This window comes from Sinocyclocheilus grahami, unplaced genomic scaffold, assembly GCF_001515645.1.
Source record: "Sinocyclocheilus grahami isolate Dianchi unplaced genomic scaffold, SAMN03320097.WGS_v1.1 scaffold658.1, whole genome shotgun sequence".
NCBI classification, from domain to species: domain Eukaryota; kingdom Metazoa; phylum Chordata; class Actinopteri; order Cypriniformes; family Cyprinidae; genus Sinocyclocheilus; species Sinocyclocheilus grahami.
In genome coordinates, this window is record NW_015505837.1 from 297,949 (window position 1) to 320,735 (window position 22,787).

The window sequence follows — 22,787 nt, forward strand, 5'->3', positions numbered from 1 at the left end:
AGGGACTACTGAACAAACATTTAGAAGCTTCTTTTAAAATGTAGAGTATTGGAAATATAAATGTGAAAATAAAGTTCTGTAAAAATCAGCAATTTCATGGCACTCTGTTGTAAGTGTGTGCCATTGGGTACTCAAAAAATCAAGCCCATTTGAACACTTTGGCCACGTGGTCAAGGGAAAAGAAGTGTGGGTATTGGGAGAGGCTTAATTCCTCCTCAAATTGTGCACTATATAAGGGGATCCAGTCTACGACTTAATTTACAAAAGGTTTGCATGTATGACAAAGTACAAACATAAAAATATGCACACAAAATGTCCAAACTGATCCGCTAGCTTCTAATGTGGGTTGCATCTCTCAGATGTGCAACACAACACATCTTGTCAGTTGTCAACGTACATGTAAAAATATGATGTATTTAAAAGACCTGCCCCAACTTTTAGTTGTAACTTTAAGGGGGTTCAAACCTTTATTAACACCCCTGTCCCCAATAATTCACACCCTGCTCACAAATTATTAAACAGCTCTATGCTAGTTTTTAAAGGGGTCATCCGATGCTACATGCACTTTTACAAGTTGTTTGAACTGAAATGTGTGTTGGCAGTGTGTGTACACAACCACCCTATAATGATAAAAATCCTCCCAGTGTTTTTTTTTTAATCTGGCTAAATGTTTCCCCCTTTCTCAAATCGAGCCGATCTCAGATGCCTGTCTGTGTGACATCACACAGACAGGCCCCTCCCACGATAGTTTGATTGACAGTAGCGTTTCAGCACAGACTGGACTGGCGTCTTACCTTAGACCCGCCCTGAGTGAGCTGTCATCAGTCCGCCATTGTTTCGCCGCCGGACCAGATGTAGACAAGAATGACTCCTAAGTGATTGAGGTGTTCAGTTGTTGGATGTAATAATGAACATAGCAGTCCTCATTTACTCTTGACATCTGAGCCGCTGAAGACCGGATTACATTGTTCCTGAAGGGAATGGGCCCCCGATTTTCATAAATGCGTCTATGTTCGCGCGAATCATTCATGATCCAGCCTCATCTACAGATGAAATGTTTTGTGATGAATCTTTGCAAATCCCCTTTCCTAATAATGTGCTAATTAGCAAGTTTCACGATGAATGCGGCTAAAGTAAACAGTCTCTCTGAGAGCAGCTAGGTAGAGAGGGGCGGGGTCAGCAGAGCTCATTAACATTTAAAGGAAAATGCTACAAAAACGGTTTGATCTAACAAGAGCTGTTTTTGACTGGGTAAAAAAGGTGTTTTTTACAATACCATTGAGAAATTTTAACCAAACTATGTTACAGACTTTTCATTAAGACCCTAAAGAACCATATCAACTTGTGGAAAATGGGCATCCTATGACCCTTTTAAATCTGAATTACAGAAACTGACTGCTGATTTTCTCAAAATATCAAGTACAAACATTATTCATATTGGATGATCTGTTGTGAAGGGAAATTAGTATTACTTAAAGTATTAAGGGACAAACACACAATAAAATGATACAAAAATTAATATTTAGGGTCCAAACCCACTTTGCATTCATAGATTTTATTTTTTAAACTTCTTAAAAAAAATTAATTTCTAAAAAAAAAAAAAAGGAAATTAAAAGACATATTGCAGGCATAGGTGACTCGTTGAGCTGTTTTCATCCATTCACACGCCTCTTTTGCCTCCTGTTCATACATGTGCAGCAGCTACGGCCCTCGCAGACAACAACACCAACAACAACAACAACAAATTCAAACACGCAAGGAGCCAGTCCTATTCTGAGCAAATGCTTGCCACGAAACCATCAGCTGCAGATAAAATCATTCAGTGTTGCATATTTTGTTATAATTTTTTTTCTTCTGTAGATGGAACATATTGTATTTGAGTCCAGGCGAACTGAACACTGCAGGTCTGTTTGGGGATGTTCGGATGAGTTCAGCGGAGTGTTGGAGGGATTCGCCCCTCACAACCTCTCAATGTCTCTGTATTTCTTGCGTAGGATAGAGACTTGGTCTTTGAAGAGGACGGGGTCCAGACGCAACTGAGAGTGCAGGAGAGGCATGAAGCCAAACCAACGTGTGAAAGAGTTCATGCAGGACTGACGTTGTGCAAAGTGGTCTGGGTCGGCCCATCGAGACACCTTAGAGCCCTGAGAGAGAAAGAGGGAGAGAGAGGTCTGTGTATGGTTCACCAGGCAGATTAAAAAAGAAAGCAGGAACATGTTGCTGGAATTGGGCTGGAACTGGGCAGCACTTTAGAAGACATTGACAAACAGAGTGAATACGGAGTGTTCATTTCACGACTCAGAGAACAGGTGACATTTATGGCCTTACATTCATGAGAAACACTGTGGAAAGATGTCTAGCTCCTTGTTAAAGAAGCTTACAATGTGCTAATACAGGCCCACATGCATTCAACCCTTTGCACATGCAGTGGAACACAAAAATATATATTTTGTATCATTCATGAATTCTTTTTCATCACAGAATTTCAGAGAAATTGAGATATGACAGATCAAATTGGACCATTCTGATATTCTAATCAGCTAATAGCTATTTATCTTCTACGCAGTTAACAAAAAATATGTTCTAAGAACATTTTGCTAATGTTCCCATTAAGGTATGAAAAATATTTTGGAATGATCACAGAGCAAAAAAAAAAAAAAAAAATCTTGGTTGTAAATGTTAGAGAAAAACATTAAAGGAATGTTCAATTTTATCATTCTGCAGACATTATGGGAATGATGTTACTAATGTTACAAAAGTTACTTTTGAATGTTCTCTGAACCATCTGAAACAAAAGTAGTAAGCCGTATCGTTTGAAAAAAAAACTTTTGACTAAAAATGATTCAGAAAAAAATCCATAAACAATAAATAATGTTTTGATAAGTTTCTAGTATGTTTTAAGGCAATATAGAGAAACACAGTAAACATTTCTAATACTTTGAAACTGTTTCTTCCCAAACCTCAAACTACTTATAAAATAATTAAACTACATTGAATATGTCTTTAAAAAAAAATAGTGAGCTAGCCTATGGTACAAGCTAATAACAAATAGTAGCTAACTACTTTGTACCTACAATATTTAATGGTATTTTTTTTTTAATCAGAGCAGAACATTACTGCCACAAAACAGCCTCAGTAAGCCTGACAACGTTAAATTTAAGAATGTGACAAAAAATATGTAGGCATTTTGTGGTACTCCTTGTTGGAAAAGGTAGCTTCTCTTACAAAAAATTAACCATGGTTACTTCAAATAAAACCAAAAAAAAAAAAAAACCATGCTTACTATAGTACTATGGCAACCACAAATTAACCATGGTTTTGCTATACTAACCATAGTTTAACCATGGTATTTGTAGTACAACTGTGGTTATACAAATGCTAATCAATACGCCAAAAACATGGTTACATTTCGTAAGGGTTAATACTGAACAAGCTACAGTTAAACTACTGAAAAATATAAAGTTACTAGGGTTTCTACTTCAGCAATATTGTACAATTGCACAATACTGCATAAAGCCATGCTTTATTTAGCATTTGCGAACCCCTGCTATTTTAGTATTGCTGGAATTAAGCAGAGGTTGGGGGAAATACATTTTTCAAAACACTACTTTTTCTCAACACTGTATCAATAATCTCATGTCAAGAGTCTATATTTTTAGTTACTATTTTTTATGAACATTTTTGGAGAATTTTCTTTTTAACGTAATTTAGCATTAGGTAATTTTTTTTTTTTAAATAGGAAGAAAAATACAATTGCAGTAAATGATTTAAGAAACAATTGAGTAAAATATCAAAATCTGCTACGGTTTTGAATAACTTTGAACTTAAAGAACTATGATATCATGATCATTATCATATCATGACCCAAATAATGTAATATAATATACTATAATATACTATAATATAATATAATATAATATAATATAATATAATATAATATAATATAATATAATATAATAAAACCCATACACACACAGACACATACCTGCTGCATCATGGTCTCCTTGTACTGCTTTTTCTGTGTGACTTTGATTGGCGGGAGTTTGGTTACTGCAGAGATGAGAAAATTCATGAGGATATCCTCACAGTTGGCCAACTGGTCCACCATTGACAGCAGAGACGTTGGCAGGTAGTATGTGTACAGGTGTTGATAATACCTGACCAAAAAACAAAAGGAATGAATAAAGATATTAATTAGATAACAGGGGATAAAATAAATAAAAAAACAAGGCAATTTGCCTGTAGGGAAGTTAAAACTGACAATTTATTTGACTGTTTTATTTTGAATGCTGCTCAGAAACCCTGCCATTAAAGGGACAGTTCACCCAAAAATTAAAACATCAATTTCTCATCCTCATCTTGTTCCAAATCCACAAGACTTTTGTTCACCTTCGAAACACAAATGAAGATATTTCTAATGAAACCCGAGAGATTTCTGTACCTCCATTGAAAGTCCATTCCACCAAAACTTTCAAGCTTTTTTCAAGTTTTCTGAAGAGACTTGATAGGTTGTATGTGCATTCATCAATGTTGATATGTGAATAAAAGCCTGAATTAAAACCGTTCCTCGTATAATGCGATCAAGTCTCCTCAGAAGACTTGCTCAATACAAATGGATTCATATGGTTTATTTTTATGGCATCTTATGAACTTTTTGAAAGCTTAAATAGGCTTTCAAAGGAGGGACAGACATCTCTAGGTTTCATAAAAAAATATGTGAATTAGTGTTTCGAAGCTGAATGCAAGTCTTATTGGTTTAGAACGACATGAGGCTGAGTAATTGACTGATCTATTGACAGTCCCAGCTTAATTTTATTTTCATTAGATTTATGCATAATGCATGGGAAGGGATAAAAGATATCAACTTAACATAATGTATTTATTTCTAGACAATATTCTACACATTTATTTCATTATTCTTTTTTCTCCCACAACATTATTATTTTTTTTTTTCTTTTAAAGTGTCATTCTCTTGCATGGATAGTCACCCTACTCACCCTCATGTTGCTCCAAATCTGTATGCATTTCTTTGTTCTGCTGATCACAAAATAAATTATTTTTAAGAACATTTATAAACAAGAAGTTTCGGTTCCCATCGACTTCCATTGTATTGCATTGTATTGTATTGTATTGCATTTATTTATTTATTAAATGGAAATCAAAGGGAACCAAACATTTTGGCTGCCAGCATTCTTCAAAGTATCTTCTTTTTTATTCCATAGAGGAAAGAAATGCATACATGTTTGGAACAACATGATGGTGAGTAAATGCTTACGGAATCTTCATTTTAGGCTGAACTATCCCTTTAACAATCTTTTAATTACCTCATATTTTTCATATATTCTTTTAGGAGAAACATCTGAGACAACTTAAACGAGTGCTCCGTTAAGAGCAACCTATGAGTAATAAAATGTTTGCCTGGGTGGGACTCAAAGTATAGTCATGATACCCAGCACAGACAGAGAGGCCATACCCTGCTGTGAGAACCTCAAAAAGACAGATGTTTTAATTTCTGTGAGTGACACTGTCTACTCTCTCTCTCTCTCTCTCTCTCTCTCTCTCTCGCTGTCCTTATTAAATTGAATCTCCTTTACTGCCTGCAGACGTCTTTTCTGTCATTCTCATTCCTTCCCTTTCTTTTTTTCCCTCTCTCTTTGAGGGACAGCCGTCAGAGCATTCCTCTCAGCTCTGCAGGTGGCTTATCTCTCTTCAGACGTTTATTTATGTCTTTTTCTCCCGCACACTTTAAGCTGGGGTCACTTTGCAGGTGGTGTGTCAGCTCGCTGACCAGTAGCAAAGCGGTTAATCTGTGTGTCGGGTGTGTGATGTGTCAGTCTGAAGGTCTGTGTGTGACTGTGTGTGTGTGTGTTTGTGTGCGGCTCTGTTGTGCGGCTCTGTTGAGTTATGAGTTCAGAGACCTTCAGCTAAAACAAACTGTGAACTCCATCTCACCTGTGCCATTTATCGTTAAAATATGGCCAGTGAAGCTTTCAGACTGAACATTTATTACCTGCTTTAATATCAGCCTGTCTCTGAACGATCTCTATCACAGCAGGTCTCACATTCGGCTTTTACAAGCACCTGACACTGACCTCCGTGAGAGCCCACAAAAACCTGTGACTAATGATTAGACAAACTGTGAATCCCTGCTGTGTTGTTGTTAGGTTGTTGTGGATGGTTACTACTGCTATGTGTTTGCTAAGGTGCTCTGGGTTTTTAAGAAAGCTGCTGTTGCTAGGGTTTTGTGGATGGTGTCCTGGGTGTTTCTATGTGGTTGCTATGCTGTTGCTAGGGTGTTGTGGATGGTATTCAGGCTGTTTCTGTGGTTGCTATGGTGGACTGAGTATTTTAGATCATAACTGTTGCTAAGGTGATGTGGATGGTGTTAAGGGGTGTTTCTATGTGTTTACTATACTGCTGATTGGGTGATGTGGATGGTTTTCAGGGTTTTTCTGTGGTTGCTAAGGTGCTCTGAGTGTTTTGGGGTGTTGCTGATGCTAAGGTGTTTTGGATGGTGTCTAGGGTGTTTCTATGTGGTTACTATACTGCTGCTTGGGTGTTGTGGATGGTGTTCAGGGTGTTTCTGTATGGTTGCTAAGGTGCTCTGAGTGTTTTTAGAGCCTCACTGTTTCTACTACTGTGTGGCTGCAATGCTGGTTCTAGGGTGTTGTGGATGGTTTCCAGGGTGTTTCTGTGTGGTTGCTATGTTGTCGCAAGAGTGTTGTTGATGGTATTTAGAGTGTTTCTGTGTGGTTGCTATGCTGTTGCTAGGGTGTTGTGGATAGTGTTAGGGTGTTTCTGTGGTTGCTAAGGTGATCTGAATGTTTCAGAGTGTTGTTGTTGCTAGGGTGTTGTGAATGGTGTCCAGGGTGTTTCTGTTTGGTTGCTACGCTGTTGCTAGGGTGTGGTGGATGGTGTTTATGATGTTTCTGTATGGTGGCTAAGGTGCTCTGAGTGTTTTTTAGAGCCTCACTGTTTCTGTTACTGTGTGGTTGCTATGCTGTTGCTAAGGCATTGGGGATGGTGTCCAGGGTGTTTCAGTGTGGTTGCTAAGGTGATATTGATTATTTAAAGTGTTGCTAGGGTGTTGTGGATAGTGTTAGGGTGTTTCTGTGGTTGCTAAGGTGATCTGAGTGTTTCAGAGTGTTGTTGTTGCTAGGGTGTTGTGAATGGTGTCCAGTTTGTTTCTGTGTGGTTGCTACGCTGTTGCTAGGGTTTGGTGGATGGTGTTTCTGTATGGTGGCTAAGGTGCTTTGAGTGTTTCCTAGAGCCTCACTGTTTCTGTTACTGTGTGGTTGCTATGCTGTTGCTAAGGCATTGGGGATGGTGTCCAGGGTGTTTCAGTGTGGTTGCTAAGGTGATATTGATTATTTAAAGTGTTGCTAGGGTGTTGTGGATAGTGTTAGGGTGTTTCTGTGGTTGCTAAGGTGATCTGAGTGTTTCAGAGTGTTGTTGTTGCTAGGGTGTTGTGAATGGTGTCCAGTTTGTTTCTGTGTGGTTGCTACGCTGTTGCTAGGGTTTGGTGGATGGTGTTTCTGTATGGTGGCTAAGGTGCTTTGAGTGTTTCCTAGAGCCTCACTGTTTCTGTTACTGTGTGGTTGCTATGCTGTTGCTAGGGTGTTGTGGATGGTGTTCAGGGTGCTTCTGTGTGGTTGCTATGCTGTTGTGTATGGTATTCAGGGTGTTTCTGTGTAGTTGCTATGCTGTTGCTAAGGTGTTGGGGATGGTGTCCAGGGTGTTTCAGTGCGGTTGCTAAGGTGATATAGATTATTTAGAGTGTCGCTAGGGTGTTATGGATGGTGTACATGGTGTTCAGGGTGTTTCTGTATGGTTTCTATGCTGTTGCTGGGGTGTTGTGGATGGTGTTCAGGGTGTTTATGTGGTTGCTAAGGTGTTCTGAATGTTTTAGAGCATTGATCTTGCTAGGGTGTTGTGGGTGGTGTTCATGGTGTTTCTCTGTTGTTGCTATGCTGTTGTTAGGGTGTTGTGGATGGTGTTCAGGATGTTTCTGTGTGGTTGCTAAAGTGCTTTGAGTGTTTTAGAGAATAACTGTTGCTATGGTGTTGTAGGTGGTGTTTCTTATGTGGTTGCTAGGCTGCTGCTAGTGTGTTTCTGTGGTTGTTAAGGTACTCTGAGTGTTTTTAGAGTGTTGCTAGGGCGCTCTGGATGTTGTCCATTGTGTTTTTGTGTGTTCTTTTGTTTTAGATTCTTTTTTCTTTCAAACTATTTTTCAAAAATTCAAACAATGCCATCTCTAGGGTGCTGGTTAAAAATTTAACATAACTAACAACATATTCTCATGTTTTAACTGCCAGCTAACTTGCACAAGTTTATCATGGCTGAGTAATACAATTTTAATTAAATAAAAATGGTATGACTTTTAAATCTTTAAAATGTTTAATAAATTGTATTTATTCAGAAAGCATCCAAGGGGCCCGCAGGATGACTTCAAATTAATAAAATCTAACCTTTATCCCGGTGTCCCTAAAAGGTTAGAACGAATGCTATAGTAGCCAATTTTATCTTTTCATGATGACAGATGAATTCACATTGAGATCACTAGAGAGAGATGACAGAAATATTTATGTGCTAGATTTAAGAGAAAATATTTAATTAAGTCTAGCTTTATGTGGAGCTTGATGATTCTTGATATATCATTTGGGTATCACTTTAGTGTAGGGGCTAATTCTCACTATTAACTAGTTGCTGATTAGCATGCCTGGTATTAACACATTATTAAGAATGACTTAAAAGAATAATTCACACAAATACTATATGAGTTTGTTTCTTCATTGGAACAGATTTGTAGAAATTTAGCATTACATCTTGCTCAAAAATGGATCCTCTGCAGTGAATGGGTGCCGTCAGAATAAAGAGTCCAAACTGCTGATAAAAACATCACAATAATCCACAAGTAATTGAAACGACTCCTGTCCATCAGTTAACTTCTTATGAAGTGGAAAGCTGTGTGTTTGTAAGAAACTAATCCATCATTAAAGCCGTTTTAAACATCACTTCTGGCAAAAATATGAGTCCATAATCCACTTACTCCAGTGAAAAATGATGATGTGAGATGACAACTCCATCCCCTGTTGTCCTCTCACAACAAAATCCACCAATATATTTGTTTAGAACTTTTTTGGACTGTTTTTGCTTGTAAACTATATGTTTGACCTGTGGACATTTGTCTCCTGATTAAGATGAGATGAGCAATTTAATGCTACATTTCACCAAATGTATTCTAATGAAGGAAAAAAAACATCTACATCTTGAATGGCCCGAGGGTGAGTACATTTTCAACAAATTTTCATTTTTTGGGTGGACTATTCCATTAAATGTTAGTCATTATTCACTAAAAATCCTTCATTTACCTATCAAATGACATTTGCACTTATTCACAAGACAAGCATTAATAGTGTTTAAGATCAGGCTCTATGGATCTTCACCAATAGTTGGATATGCAGAAGTTAGTGTTATTTTTCGGTTGTTGTGTATGTAATGCCCTGTGAAGAAGCTAAGAAAGTAAGCAGATTAAAATAAGCAAAGGATTTAGCTTATTTTTGTAAAGGATTTGTAAACTCAGCTAATCAGGTTGCATTAGCTATGACAAACTGACTACGGGTATTTTCAGATGACACACACTTTAATCCACAACTGTTCCTGGGTCTCTGAAACAATTGGAACAAATGAAACAAGAACTAAAGTTCTTTGCAAAAAAGTTCTATACATTTCTTTAATTCCTTCCTTTCTTGCTGTTTTTATGATTCAATGTGAAAAGATATGCACATTTGCATTCATTAGGTCATTAAAACGACACTATATTACTATTTTTTAAGACAAATTATGTAATTATTGTGAGTCTTGTAAAATTACAACATATTTTCCCATGCTTTTAGCCACCTTTCCACGGTCCCCAACAAATTAAAGACTGGATATCATTCATTTTGAATGCAGAGTTGTACTTGAATTCCAACCAAATGAGTATTCTCATTTTTGAATCCAATTTAAGATTTAGTTTGTTGAGCATGAGGTGAAAATTATCGATATTTCTGCACTAAAATTTTATTCTTTAAATGCTATTTCTGTAAAATGGGCAGTTAATGAATAATTACATCCAAAATAATTACTTAATAATTACATAACTATTTACATTAGCCCTAAATAACCTACTATGCTTTTCTTTCAGACATATTGGCATCCATTTGTTTTGTGGGGATATAATCATACATTCATTCATTTTACCATGAATAAGTGGAAAGCTTCAGCATCAATTTAAGTTCTGTGTGACTGCCATTAAAAGGTGAAATGCAACAAACCTATGCAAATGTCAGAGATAGTGGAAAGGCGGCTTTACTGCGATTGTACTCTTTGAAATTATTTCTGGCATGTCAACTCTCGGAGTGTTTAGCATGGTAACATACATGGCAATGTTAATGTGTTTGGTCTTGGTGGAAAATAACTGCTATGCTGCAGAGCAAGTACTGAGACTGGCTACTTCCAATACATCCTCAGGCATGTTGCTGTGAGCATGTAAGAAATACTGCTGCTGCACATATAACATACATGAAATTACCTCCATATATAACATACATGAAATCACCCCATAGCAGGTGGAGCTGGGGAAGGTGGAGGGTTTCTGAAGCACGCTGCAACTGCTACAGCAAGCACTACCCAAGTATTTGAATGTTGAGTAGCATGCTCATTGGCCTTGTATTTAATAAAAAATCAATAGAATAGAAAAATTGCTACAGAACAAAAACAAATTCACATCAGGTCAGTTTTGTGTTGTATTGTGTTGTCTGGAGATTACCTGTGGTAGAACGCAGCTCCTGTGAGCACCATGGAGTATTCATTGGTCCATTTAGAGGTATAACCCCACCTCCCCTTCCCACTGTCCCAGTAATGGCTGCGTGCTGGGTAGCCTACGATCCGATCTGGAAAACTCTGCCAAACAATGAAGGCGAAATCCACCTGCAAACCCAGAGAAGACAGAAGTGCACAATTTTGATTACATAACTGATTCAGAGGGTGAGTAAATAAAGACAGATTTTTGTTTTTTGGTTAAACTATTCCTTTAAGAACAAAGACATTGTTAATTTTCATTATCTCTACAGACTTCAGATAAAACCAAAGCGAACACCCTGCTTAAGAAACTCATCAGAAGAGATTAAAGAAGTAGAATTAACAAAAGCAACATTAGCTCTCTTGATAGTATGTTAAAAGAATTGACACGGGCTCACTTTCAGTGAGATAAATTGTCAAAGGAGCCAATGAGTGCTAAAAGAGAACAAGCCTTTTCTAACTCAGCTCTTTATTTAGCCTTGGATTTTCTAATGCCTTCAGACATGCTTCAGCATCAACACAACTGACTTGTCTGCATGCAGGGGATGAAAGCAGTTCTTGCTCTGTCAAAGCCAGCGTGCGCACATATTAAAAAATTAACCCTCAAATCAGAGGAAAAGGTTGCAAACGTCCCCCTTAATGTTATAATAGATTAATCGCTGCGCTAGCAGCAGACTCGCAGCCAGATTTATGACATCATGCAAATAACGTGGCCTTAAGGAATTACGGCTTTAAGGCGCATCACTCCAGCAATGCATTGTGGGCGACACATTGAAATTTGCTCTATTCATTATGTGTACCGGACCTTGATTATAGATCTGAGCGAGTGGGAAAGATGAATGGCAGCTGGAGTCACGAATGCTTGGTCTGAGAAGAACAGAACTTTAAGATCACGGCTAACAATTGAGTTTAACTAATTGTCTAGCTCTTATTTAACTTAGCAGTATGTTAAAAGGAGACTCTGAAGTGTTCAATGTTCCCAAAGGTCATAATTTCAAAATTAAAGGGCACCCTCTTTTTTGGTGAAATTTTGCAGGCAAAAAAGATCAATTTTCAATACTGAAGTGATACATGATGTACTCACACAGAAGTCGCTTTCAAACCAAGCAGCTTTCTACAGAGCGCCGTAGATTTATGTTGGTCATCGCTGCAAATTTGCATGACTAAATACAAAATCTCTGAAATCCTCAGTATGTTGTTGTAATGTTCATATGCATTTCTAATGAAGAGACATGCAAAAAAAAAAAAAAAACATGATATGATGCAACAAAACTAGAATGTTTTATACAATCAAAGGCAGCTGTCTGATGCATCCAAATTTACATAATTTTAAGCATTAAACAATGGGACATTTTAGATATTTGGGACTATGAAACTACAGCTTTCTATGATACAAGCTACTCATAATTTAATGGAGTTAAAGGTGCGATAAAATGGAAGAAGCATGGGGCTACAATTCATCGGTTGCTGATTGAATAAGGGCAGATCTAGCATGCAGTCAGCTGCAAGAAAGGGGCGGAGTCCAAAGTCCAAAGTATACTTCATACACCCTTGTTTAAAAATAACAATTAGAGAGATCCTTAGAGAGATTAGCCACATGACATTTATAGGTCAGATAATTGGCTTAAAAAACATCCAAAAGCTATCCATAAGCAAAAATGGCAGAATTGCATTGTGGGGATCATGCACCAGCCAAGCAACTGCCATTGAAATTAATTGGAATGCTAACCTCCTTGGCAAGCAGACATTCATAGGGTCAGATGTGCAATGAAGATAAATGGGAAAACAAATACATGATAGGTTAAGACACAGATTCACTTGCAGACACATGCACAAACACTAGATTAATGCTGTAATTTATATTACTCTGTCATTGTACTATAACAATTATAACTCTTTCTGGTCAATTCTTCAGGCCATTAACTGCAGCACAGACATCATAACCCATGGGCTCTGCTGTGGCGCTGTTATGCCACACATGTGCCTACAGTCTAATGATGCTTGGCGCACTAAAACAACTTCAACCCCTATATTACATTTCCCATTTTAATAAGCCAGTTAATGAGTCGAAACAATGCAATTATAAATTGTATGGAGCCATAGCGCCGCACAGTCTTAAAAAAATGGAAACCACTGCCATATTCTCACATTCTCAGCACTTTTCAATTAAAACCCTCTCAAATGCTTAAAGGGCAATTACTAGGGCAGATTGCTATGCGAAATGAGTAGAAGCTTCCCTCCAAATGTTGCTGAATTTGTTTAAAGCCACAAGAGCTTCCTCACCAAAACTGAGACTCATTAAACTTTTGTAATACGGGTTCTGTAATCTTGTACTGCTTTAAAAGTAAGTGGATATTCTGGCCAGGCCGAAGTAAAGATGTACTGGGTGCAGTTAATAAATCATCAGTATGATGAATTATGAATAGCAGGTTTCAAACACACACTGAGCTTTGCCATACGTAATGAACTTGAGAAATTAGTAGCTTTCCAGCCATCTGATTGGATACATTCTCACCGCTTGTGACACTTGAAATATTATTCTGAAGTAGGATAACTTACATTGCAGACCAGCCAGTGCACTTTAAAAACTGCTAGTACATTTCACAAACAATTACAAGATATGTCAAATAACACTGAAGTAAACATGATATTTTGAAGAGAAAATCTTGTTTTTACACACTGGCAATACACCAACATGATATCTATTTTTAAACATAAATCTAATTTTACCTGCCATGTAGGAAATTTGTTTCAAAAAGATTTTTGAAGCGTATCTTTCTTTCCTCAAACTTCATCATAGAATTACGATAGTGTCAGACAGATGTAAGAGATTAGTCTTTGGGATGTAATTGGTTTTGCCAACTACTACTGCTTTTCAAAACTTGCACCATCAAAGAAGATCAAGAAAATCTTTATCTCAATATCCGACTGCAATGGAGTTAATAATACATTCCATAACCAGATTAATTCCCACATTGTTTTTTCCTCCAACCCCTGCCTAGGAATTTACAAACAAGCTTCATATTATCTATGCCAGGACAGCTGCTGAGAATGTGTTTCCCTGTAAACTGCTGGAGAATTGCATTGGCAAAAAATCCTTCCTGGCCCTTGGATCATCTCTGCCTTAATCAAACGTAGACCTACGACACCCTAATCATCAAAGCACCCTGTTTGTTTAGAGAATAAATGAATCCCAGAATTCTTCACATTGCCTGAAACATCTTTGCCAGATGGTGCAGCCATGTTTTGGGAATTGTGCACTGCAGCCACACAGATTTGCATATCACAGCTTGAGGAAGGATAGTTGTTAACTACACATTTATAATCCTTTTAAAATAATAATTACTCCAGATTTGGACAATTTGCTGGGAATCTGGAATCTCATTCAGGCCTTTGAAACATTAACTATTCATCTAAAATTCTAAGAAGTTAGTTCTCTAAACAGTTGCGCCACTTTTGACGGTGGTATGTTAGCACAAATACCTGCATCTTATTCACTAACCATTGCAATATAGTTTAGCGGGTGCAGTGTTGTGTCCTCAACATTGAAATTAAGTCATTGACATCTTTTCTGCGCAAGCACAGCTACTTCTAATGTAAATTAGGTTCATTATAGATTATGCTTCTTTCACAAAAAATGCCCGCTGATGTTTGCATTGCGCTATTACCAACAAATGATTGGCCAATAGGCTAAATTACACTGACTAGTGATCATTGCAGTGGTAACTGCAGCTAAGTGTAGATATCACCAGTGCCAAAAGTCGAAATTCTGTGCCAAGAATTTCATTGTTTCAGTTAAATGAGAATTTTAAAATTGTTCTGTTTACGTATATATTTACATAGCATCAATGCAATTTGCCTGGTGCATGATCTACACCAGTGGTTCCCAACCCTGGTCCTTGAGGCACCCCAACACTGCACATTTTGCATGTCTCCTTTCTCTGACGCTCCAGTTTCAGGTCTTGGAGCAGGGGTGGCGAACTCCGGTCCTGGAGAGCCGCAGCCTTGCAGAGTTCAGCTCCAACCCTAATTAAAACTCACATGCCTGTAGCTTCCTAGTAACTATTTAGACCTTGATTAGCTTGTTCAGGTGTGTTTGATTAGGGTTGAAGCAAAACTCTGCTGGGCTGCGGCTCTCCAGGACCGATGTTAGCCACTCCTGTCTTGGAGTCTTTATTAATGAGATGATGACCTGAATCAGGTGTGTTTGATTAAGGAGACATGCAAAACGTGCAGTGTTGGGGTGCCTCCAGGACTAGGGTTGGGAACCACTGATCTACACAAATCCTTCATTAAATCATGTCCTGAACCAGTGCAGTGCAGTCACCAGTCTTTGTGAATCTACTCTTAAAAAATTCAGTTTAAACCAGGTTAAATTGGCTGATTTATTCAAGCAAGAGATAATTACATTAAAATGAGTTGTCTCCTTTAGTAACCGATATCACGTTACAATTAAGTTTTATTAATTTCACATCATATTCAGTGTAAAAGACCAATCTTTCATAAAATATGATGTCAAACATAGCTCTTGACCTTTTCCTTTATGAAAACATTAAAATAGTCAAGATTCACCACTTAAAAGGCATCATTCAAAAGAGTAGCATTTATGTTAGGATTGTGTTCTGTTCTGTTGACTTTTATTTTCTTCTGTTTCCCATTGTCCCGGTTTCTTCTTCCTTTAGTTTTGGTTTTCTTTATTTCTGATTACTGTATGTGCTGTGTTTTCGTTTGTATCTGTCGGATGTTAACACATAGTGTGGTTTGCATTTATTTACCTATAATGTCCTTCTGAGTATTTCTGTTATTATTAATAAAGACTCTGTTATTTTGAAATACTCCAGCATCTTCATTGTCGTGCGTGTCGACTAGCAGCCACTGTCACAATTTACATTTTATTAAAAAATGTAATTAAATTTAATATAATTGGTGTTTATGTAACGTTAGACAGTTGCTTTCTGAGAATACAAAAAAATCTTCCAAGCTTAAAGTTCAACAAAAAAAAGTTGTTCAATTTTTGCAAGAAAGAAAGAAAAAAAATATTTAATGGTATAATGTACTAATGAATTATGAAGGCCAATGGAAAAAGAGGCTGTACATGAAAAACCGGATTAAAGGTATAATATAGGCTATTTAGTGCAATCAGTTGTGTCTTGAGATGCTTTTGATACCATTTTATAAGTCAGAAATTCAAATTATAAATTAATCCCATCAAAACTCCTATAAGCAGGTGTGTAGGAATAAACATTTCAGGAATGGAACCTCCATTAGGAATTTGTTTTCAAATAGGATGTTAAACACACCCAAATTTAAAATACAAAGCAGCCAATGAGATCATAATTACGTTTAATAATAGCCAATAATGTTCCAGGACAAAAAAAGTGACAGAAATTCAGAATGTCAGAATATGCCATATTTTGAGAATGACACACCAGGATCAGAACACCAACATCTTTTTGTGAATTTGGACATCCGATTAGAGATGTTCTTCTTTCTCTTTGTCTAGCACATATTATTGTCTGATTAAATTATACAGCTGAGAGCAATTAAAAATGAACCCAGCAGGCTGCTGATGCTGCAGTGTGCAAATATCATCTCTTCTCTCAGGGAAACTTAAGACAGAGAATTGACATTAACAAAGTGCAGAACAAACATAAAATAAGCCAGAAATTGAGAATACATACAGCATCACAAATACCACTGAATAACACAGATGAGGACAAAACAATGAGGTAAAAAAGGACAGGACAAAGGAAGTAGGCTGAGAGAGCGAAAGTTTGTTTGTGAGTGAGAAAGAGATTCTCAATGTAAGAATATTGCAATATTAGCTGAGCAACATGCTAAAATATAAGCATCAGACTTAGCATCATGCAAAAACTCAACTGAAGTTAGTTGCATGTTTTCTTTACACTTCATCCAAAGTTCTGTCATGAAACTCTAGATGGCGCAGTCCGATATAGGTTCTAACTCAATCTGACATAATGACATCATTATTCACCTGGCACAGCTGATTGGTTTCTTTTCGTATCAGCAGCCAATAAGCTGCTGCTCCACATTCGAATGATTGGCTAGTGCTTGCTGTAGCAGTTGCAGTGCACTTCAGAAACCGTCCACCCTCCCCAGCTCCACCTGCATAGATCTGCTACGGGGTAATTTAATTTATGTTATATATGGGGGTAATTAGATGTTGTATGTGCAGCAGCAGTATTTCCTACATGCTCACAGCAGCATATCTGTGGATGTATTTGCAGTAGCAAGTCTCGGTACTTGCTCTGCCGCCGCAGCAGCAGCATAGCAGACCTATTCTGCCAAGATAAAACACCAGTGGTGGACAGTAACGAAGTAGTTTTACTTCGTTACTGTACTTAAGTAAATTTTTCAAGTATCTGTACTTTACTGGATTAGTTTTATTTTGAGTAACTTTTACTTTTACTTCACTACATTCCAAAGCATAAGATCGTACTTTTTACTTCACTACATTTCATAAAACTTATCGTTACTCCTTATAATATATCACGTACTCCGAGACGCCGAAGCTGTCTGATTCATGAATGAACTGATTCTTTTCAATGAACCCGTTAAATCGGTTCGTAAATCGCACCAAACGATTCATTCACGAATTAGAATTAACCGATTGCAGCTGTTCTCGAGTCCACAACTCACTGATTCAAATGATCTATTTAGTGCGAGTCTCCAGTGAACTGAATTCACAAGTAACACCCGGGAGATCTTGTGAGCGCACACGCGCGACTGATGCTGCTAAAAGTAAGTTACTAATGTCAAATTTTAGGATTCATTATTGTAACTGAAAATCATATTCAGGTCAAAGCTGTCAGTTGTTTGTGAACTAAACCTGCTGTAAAGGGTGATCTGTTTAAGCCCACTGAAATGATTGAATGCAGACACATTAACATCAGAGTCTCTATGTTTTAGGTCAAAAAACATTAAAATAACACAGATTAAATAAAATAACTAATGCATGTACATCTTCCCTGCTGCTGTAATGTTAGCAGTTTTACTCAAATGCTATGCATTTAGCCCTATATGATGTCTGTTTTTATATTGTTTGTCAGCACACTTAGCCTAAGTTACTATGTATCTGGATCAACTAGCTGAGTAGACAAATATAAATGTTTATTCATAACCATGCTGAAAATAAGTCAATGTTAGCTGATGCTAACTGTCTAACTAAGAAGCTCGCTGGTGCTAAATTGAGGTAATTAAAAAAAAAAAAGTCCAAATATATTTATTCAACCACATAGATAGATTACATCTGAGGGAAAAATTAAGGATGTGATGTTCAGAACATGGTAACTACAGTAATTATCAAAGTAGGAAGTGATGCCCTTTGGGGGCATTTGGCCAGGGGTGTTTTTACACCACAGACAAGGTTTGAGAAGAAAAAAATAATTATGAAAATTATATTTTCCTTATTATATTCATTATTTCCTTATTGGTTATTTTGGGAAAATCCCAGGTATTTTGAGCAGTAGGATAATAAAAAAATATATGCTAATATAAAATTAAATGATAAAACTAGCCTATATAAAACTGCAAAATAAACATTCATTTATCTGTACTTTTTGCTTAAGTACATAAAAAATCAAGTACTTTTGTACTTTCACTGTACAAACTTGTAAAACTGAGTACTTTTACTGGAGTAACATTTTATTATACGGATCTGTACTTTTACTCAAGTACTTGATTTGTGTACTTTGTCCACCACTGCCAAACACATTAACATCGTCGTACATTAACATACTAAACTCTCAGAGAGTTGTCATGACATAAATGTGATAAGTGCTATTTAACAATGATAATTTGTCTGGTTATCATTAGAAATGTAATAATACATTTCAATATAATGTCAATTTTTCACTTGGCAAAGAATTAGGATTTTGAATGACAGAACCATATAGCCTACCATATGAGATACCATCCCATTTCACATAACATTTATTATGATGAATGAATGTGTGATCTCTTACCTCATTGGTGGACAGAACCGAGTCCTCGTCCAGGCTGAGAACTGCATCAGTTTTGATAGCATGATGAGGGAAAAAACGGCCACTCATCGTCTGAGGACAACAGGAAGTGACGTTAGTGATTCACAGATTTTCAGCACAGATGCTGGTTGAAAGTAGTTCATTTACACATTTAGCTTTGGATTTGCAATTTTTTAAAAATTTGTTCAGAAATAATGTATTTATTAATGAAACTTTACTTTGACGCATCCTTGTCGATCATCGCCTATGTCGCTTTTGACATCTGTTTGTGTCTTATCTGTTCATCAACTGAAAGTCACAATAGTTAAACCGAAGTTCTATTAAGTATAATATGGTAATTTACATCTTGCGGTAAGAAAAATTAATTTTTCTTACCGCAATGAAACTTTTTTCTTACCGCAATGAAACTTTTTTCATTGCTAAATAGTGTAGAGTGGTGTTGCTGAATCGTGTACATGTACTGTACACGTACTGTATTTGTGTCTGTATTCCAGTGTCATTACATGTGTTTGTAGTCTCTCAGGGTGCAAAGGCCAATTCGATAAGTCATTTGGCCCAAGAAATTACTATTTTCTGGAAGATTGCATAGTTTCAGTCATTTAGCTTGCTGTCATACCCATAGACTATTGACTGTCCATATGGTGTGATTTCCAGGGGTCAGGGACACAGGTTTTTACGTGCAGAGAAACAAAGTCCTGTTGCAAAGTACAAAGATGTTACAATAAGCACGTCTGAGGAAGAATATTTGAAAGATTTTCAGAGTTTTGTTTGAGGCAAATAAACTATATGTATATTACTGTAGCACAACTTTAAATCCTTCTGATAACATCAGAGGAAGGTCAATAAAGTAATCAGTACTCATTGTGGTTGGACTGATATTTTGACTACACAGTCAACACACATTTTCTACTCATTTTTTTCAAAGGTGACCCTGCACAGTTCCCACATGCAACCTGTTAATGTTGATGTCTGTCTAATTAATTGTTTAGAAGTTTAGAATGTACAGCCTTTGACATCAACAACATAAGATCAGATTGACCTGTGCCCCATTTTAGATTTCCAAACGATCAGAGAATGATTATTTGCCAGACAGTCAAAAGCACTGAGAACAGATTATTTATCACAGCAAAAGGGATGTCAACAGAGCGTTGGCGCAGAGATTCTGGCAATATTGTTGGCTTGTCTACACAGTCACTATTGAGAACTGAACTGAGCTGGACGATCACATCACTGAATCAATAATGAACTGACTTTAACTGATAAATTGACCGTTTTCTATTGTCCTCTTGTATTTTATCAGCACACGTTTTTTTCCTGTGTAACACTGTAAAGCTGCTTTAACACAATCTGTATTGTATAAAGTGCTATATAAATACAGGTGACTTGACTTGACATTGGATTTGGTCTTCAAATATCTTACAGATTTTCTCTGAAGGTCCTATTTATACTGCCAAGCCGTTGAGAGGTTGACTGGCCACAGAACACTGTCGTAGAAAGACATGTTTAGCGAACGGTGTGACTTTGTGATATCAGTGATAGAGGGAAGGGGGGCTGTGTTTACCCATCATTCCCTCTGTGATTAGCCATTCATCACTGCCACAGCGCTCCAGAGAGATGATGAAATAACATGGTGTAAAAAGTCTCCTTCCACAGAGAAAAAAAACTGACATGTCATGTCGACAAATGTTAGATTGTGCCAACATACGGCAAAAATGTTAGATCAAATCTCGATACCAAGAATAATGGATTCAGCTTCTTTATCAGATCAAAACCAGCTGAAAACCAGCTGACAGCAAGTTATGTAATATTCTGTCATCTTTTACTCTCCCTGGTGTTATTTCAAACTTGTATGACTTTCTATTTTTCTTTTTTCCCCCTGCAGAACACACACAAAAAAAATATATTTTTTTAAATGTTGGTAACCAAACAGTTTGGCTAACCATTAACTTCCATTGTGTGGACAATCAGTACACTATATAGACAACATTATTGGGACATTTCACCAATGGGGAATTTAATGACATTATAAATGGCTTTATAAATACATAGACATTAATATGGAGTTGGTTCCCCCTTTGCAGCTATAACAACTTTAACTCTCCTGGAAATCAATAAAAGTGGGCATTGCATAGCAGAATGATCAAATGCTAGTTTGCTTAAAAAATGCAATATATAGCAATTTGTCCATTGGTTAAAAATAGCCAATTAGCTGCACAGTCTTAGTGACATTAGCAGAAAGGGAAAGGTGTCTCAGTGGAAGACCAAGTTATTAGTCTTGATCTGGATATGGCCAGGAAAGGTTTAATCCTAATCTGGGTTTTGACCATGATATGAACATTTTTCATATAATTTAATGGTAGATTAAAAATCACTGTTTCCCACAGTCAATCCGCCGCACCATTAGGATGACACTGTTTTAGTCCATTAAAGTAAATGGAGGCTACAGGGGAGGTTCAAACCTAATTACAGCATTGACTCTTCATTAATACCTGTGAATAATTAATAAAACTGTTCATGTGAAAAGAAACTTTTTACAATCAAAATAACTCTACAAGTACCCCTGGTCCAGGGATGTATTCTCATTAGCGTAACAAGCTGTGAACCACCAGAAGGGCCGATATAGATTCAGAATAAACTAGGGAATAGAATACACTGACTGCCAAGTCTGTGTCATTAGTGAAGATATTAAATGTGTACAAGCCGTGTAAATCATTGATGCATACAAAATTGAATCACAATGTCATGTTTTAAACTGTTTAAAACCCGTCTCGCTTCAGATGGGAACAATAAGGCATATAAAAAGTACTTTGTGTATTTCTAGTGAATTTAAAAGATGCCCTGCCCTTTTGACTTCCATTTTATGTGCATTATTTAAAAAAAAAAAATAGAATTTGCATTATTATATGTCACAGATGCTGTGACTGCAGCATTCAATATATGCATATCACTGCATTTATCATTTCGAGTATTCTCTCATATATGTAGGGGTTCTGGAAAGGACTATGTAGTTATCTGGGAGGCCAGCTGTCTTTGTTGACACATGGCTTCTTCCTCTGATATCACTCCTTTTCCCTCAAGACACGCTTTATTTAACTGTAAAGCTCACATAATCTTCCACAGGGACTGTCTGCTCTTTACTGTCTCTCTCTGTTTCCTCGCCTCTTCTCTTGCAATATATGTATTTTATGAGTTGGTCAATATGACATATTTATAAAAATAGACTATAGAAGCCCTGAGACACTGGGTTAGTTTCAGGTTCACCTGACCCCGATTAGACACATTTCTTAAGGAGCATTTACATAAGACATGTCAAAAACTGCTGGGTGGAGTACAAAAGAATGGAATGGAACACAACGTAGGGGTTTCAAGACATTTCTAAAGCGTTCTATAGATGTAGCGCTTATGGGACTAAAAAAATGTGGCACTATATAGAGTTGTGACACTAAAGACTTCACAGCATGGCAGTAGTGCTTTAAGACAATGCCCTGACAGGTTTTACTATGCGTTGAAGCACATCATTTAGCATGCTAATTTAAGCACTGCCGCTAAGGAAAACAATGCTAAAATCCAGTTTAGCCAGTAGCTTTCTTCACTGGTTTACCTCTGTGCCATGTGTATTTAAATTTAGTCATTATGATGCAAATACACCTTCTTTCTGTGTTAATGTATTTATGCCCCCCCCCCCCAAAAAAAACAAAAAAAAGTAAAGACACTACTACCTTAACTTTATTCATAACCTACATGAATAAAGACATTCACATGCATAAATGCATCATGCTTAAAATGTCTAAGGTAAACAATTCTAGTGAAGAGGTTTGTTTGAATGGTTAGTTTACATAAATAATAATGATAAAAAATGTTTACAGAATTGAGTCCCTGTACTATTTCCAAGTTATGTGAGTTTTCGGTTTAAGATGGAATGAATTAATATTTTCCAAATGC

At 36.9% G+C, this 22,787-nt stretch overlaps 1 protein-coding gene across 1 annotated transcript in view; it reads right to left on the reverse strand.

Annotated features, from left to right (window-relative positions):
• Nucleotides 1–1,555: 1,555 nt before the first annotated feature.
• The window catches only part of LOC107558762 (exostosin-1), a 295,223-nt gene continuing 273,991 nt past the window's right edge, over nt 1,556–22,787 (reverse strand). The window contains exons 8-11 of the mRNA XM_016242435.1: nt 18,828–18,917; nt 10,811–10,971; nt 3,986–4,157; nt 1,556–2,144 (exon numbers count right to left, since the gene is read on the reverse strand). Coding sequence (XP_016097921.1) covers nt 1,959–2,144; nt 3,986–4,157; nt 10,811–10,971; nt 18,828–18,917 — 609 coding nt within the window. The 3' untranslated portion in view covers nt 1,556–1,958. The remainder of the gene's footprint in view (nt 2,145–3,985; nt 4,158–10,810; nt 10,972–18,827; nt 18,918–22,787) is intronic.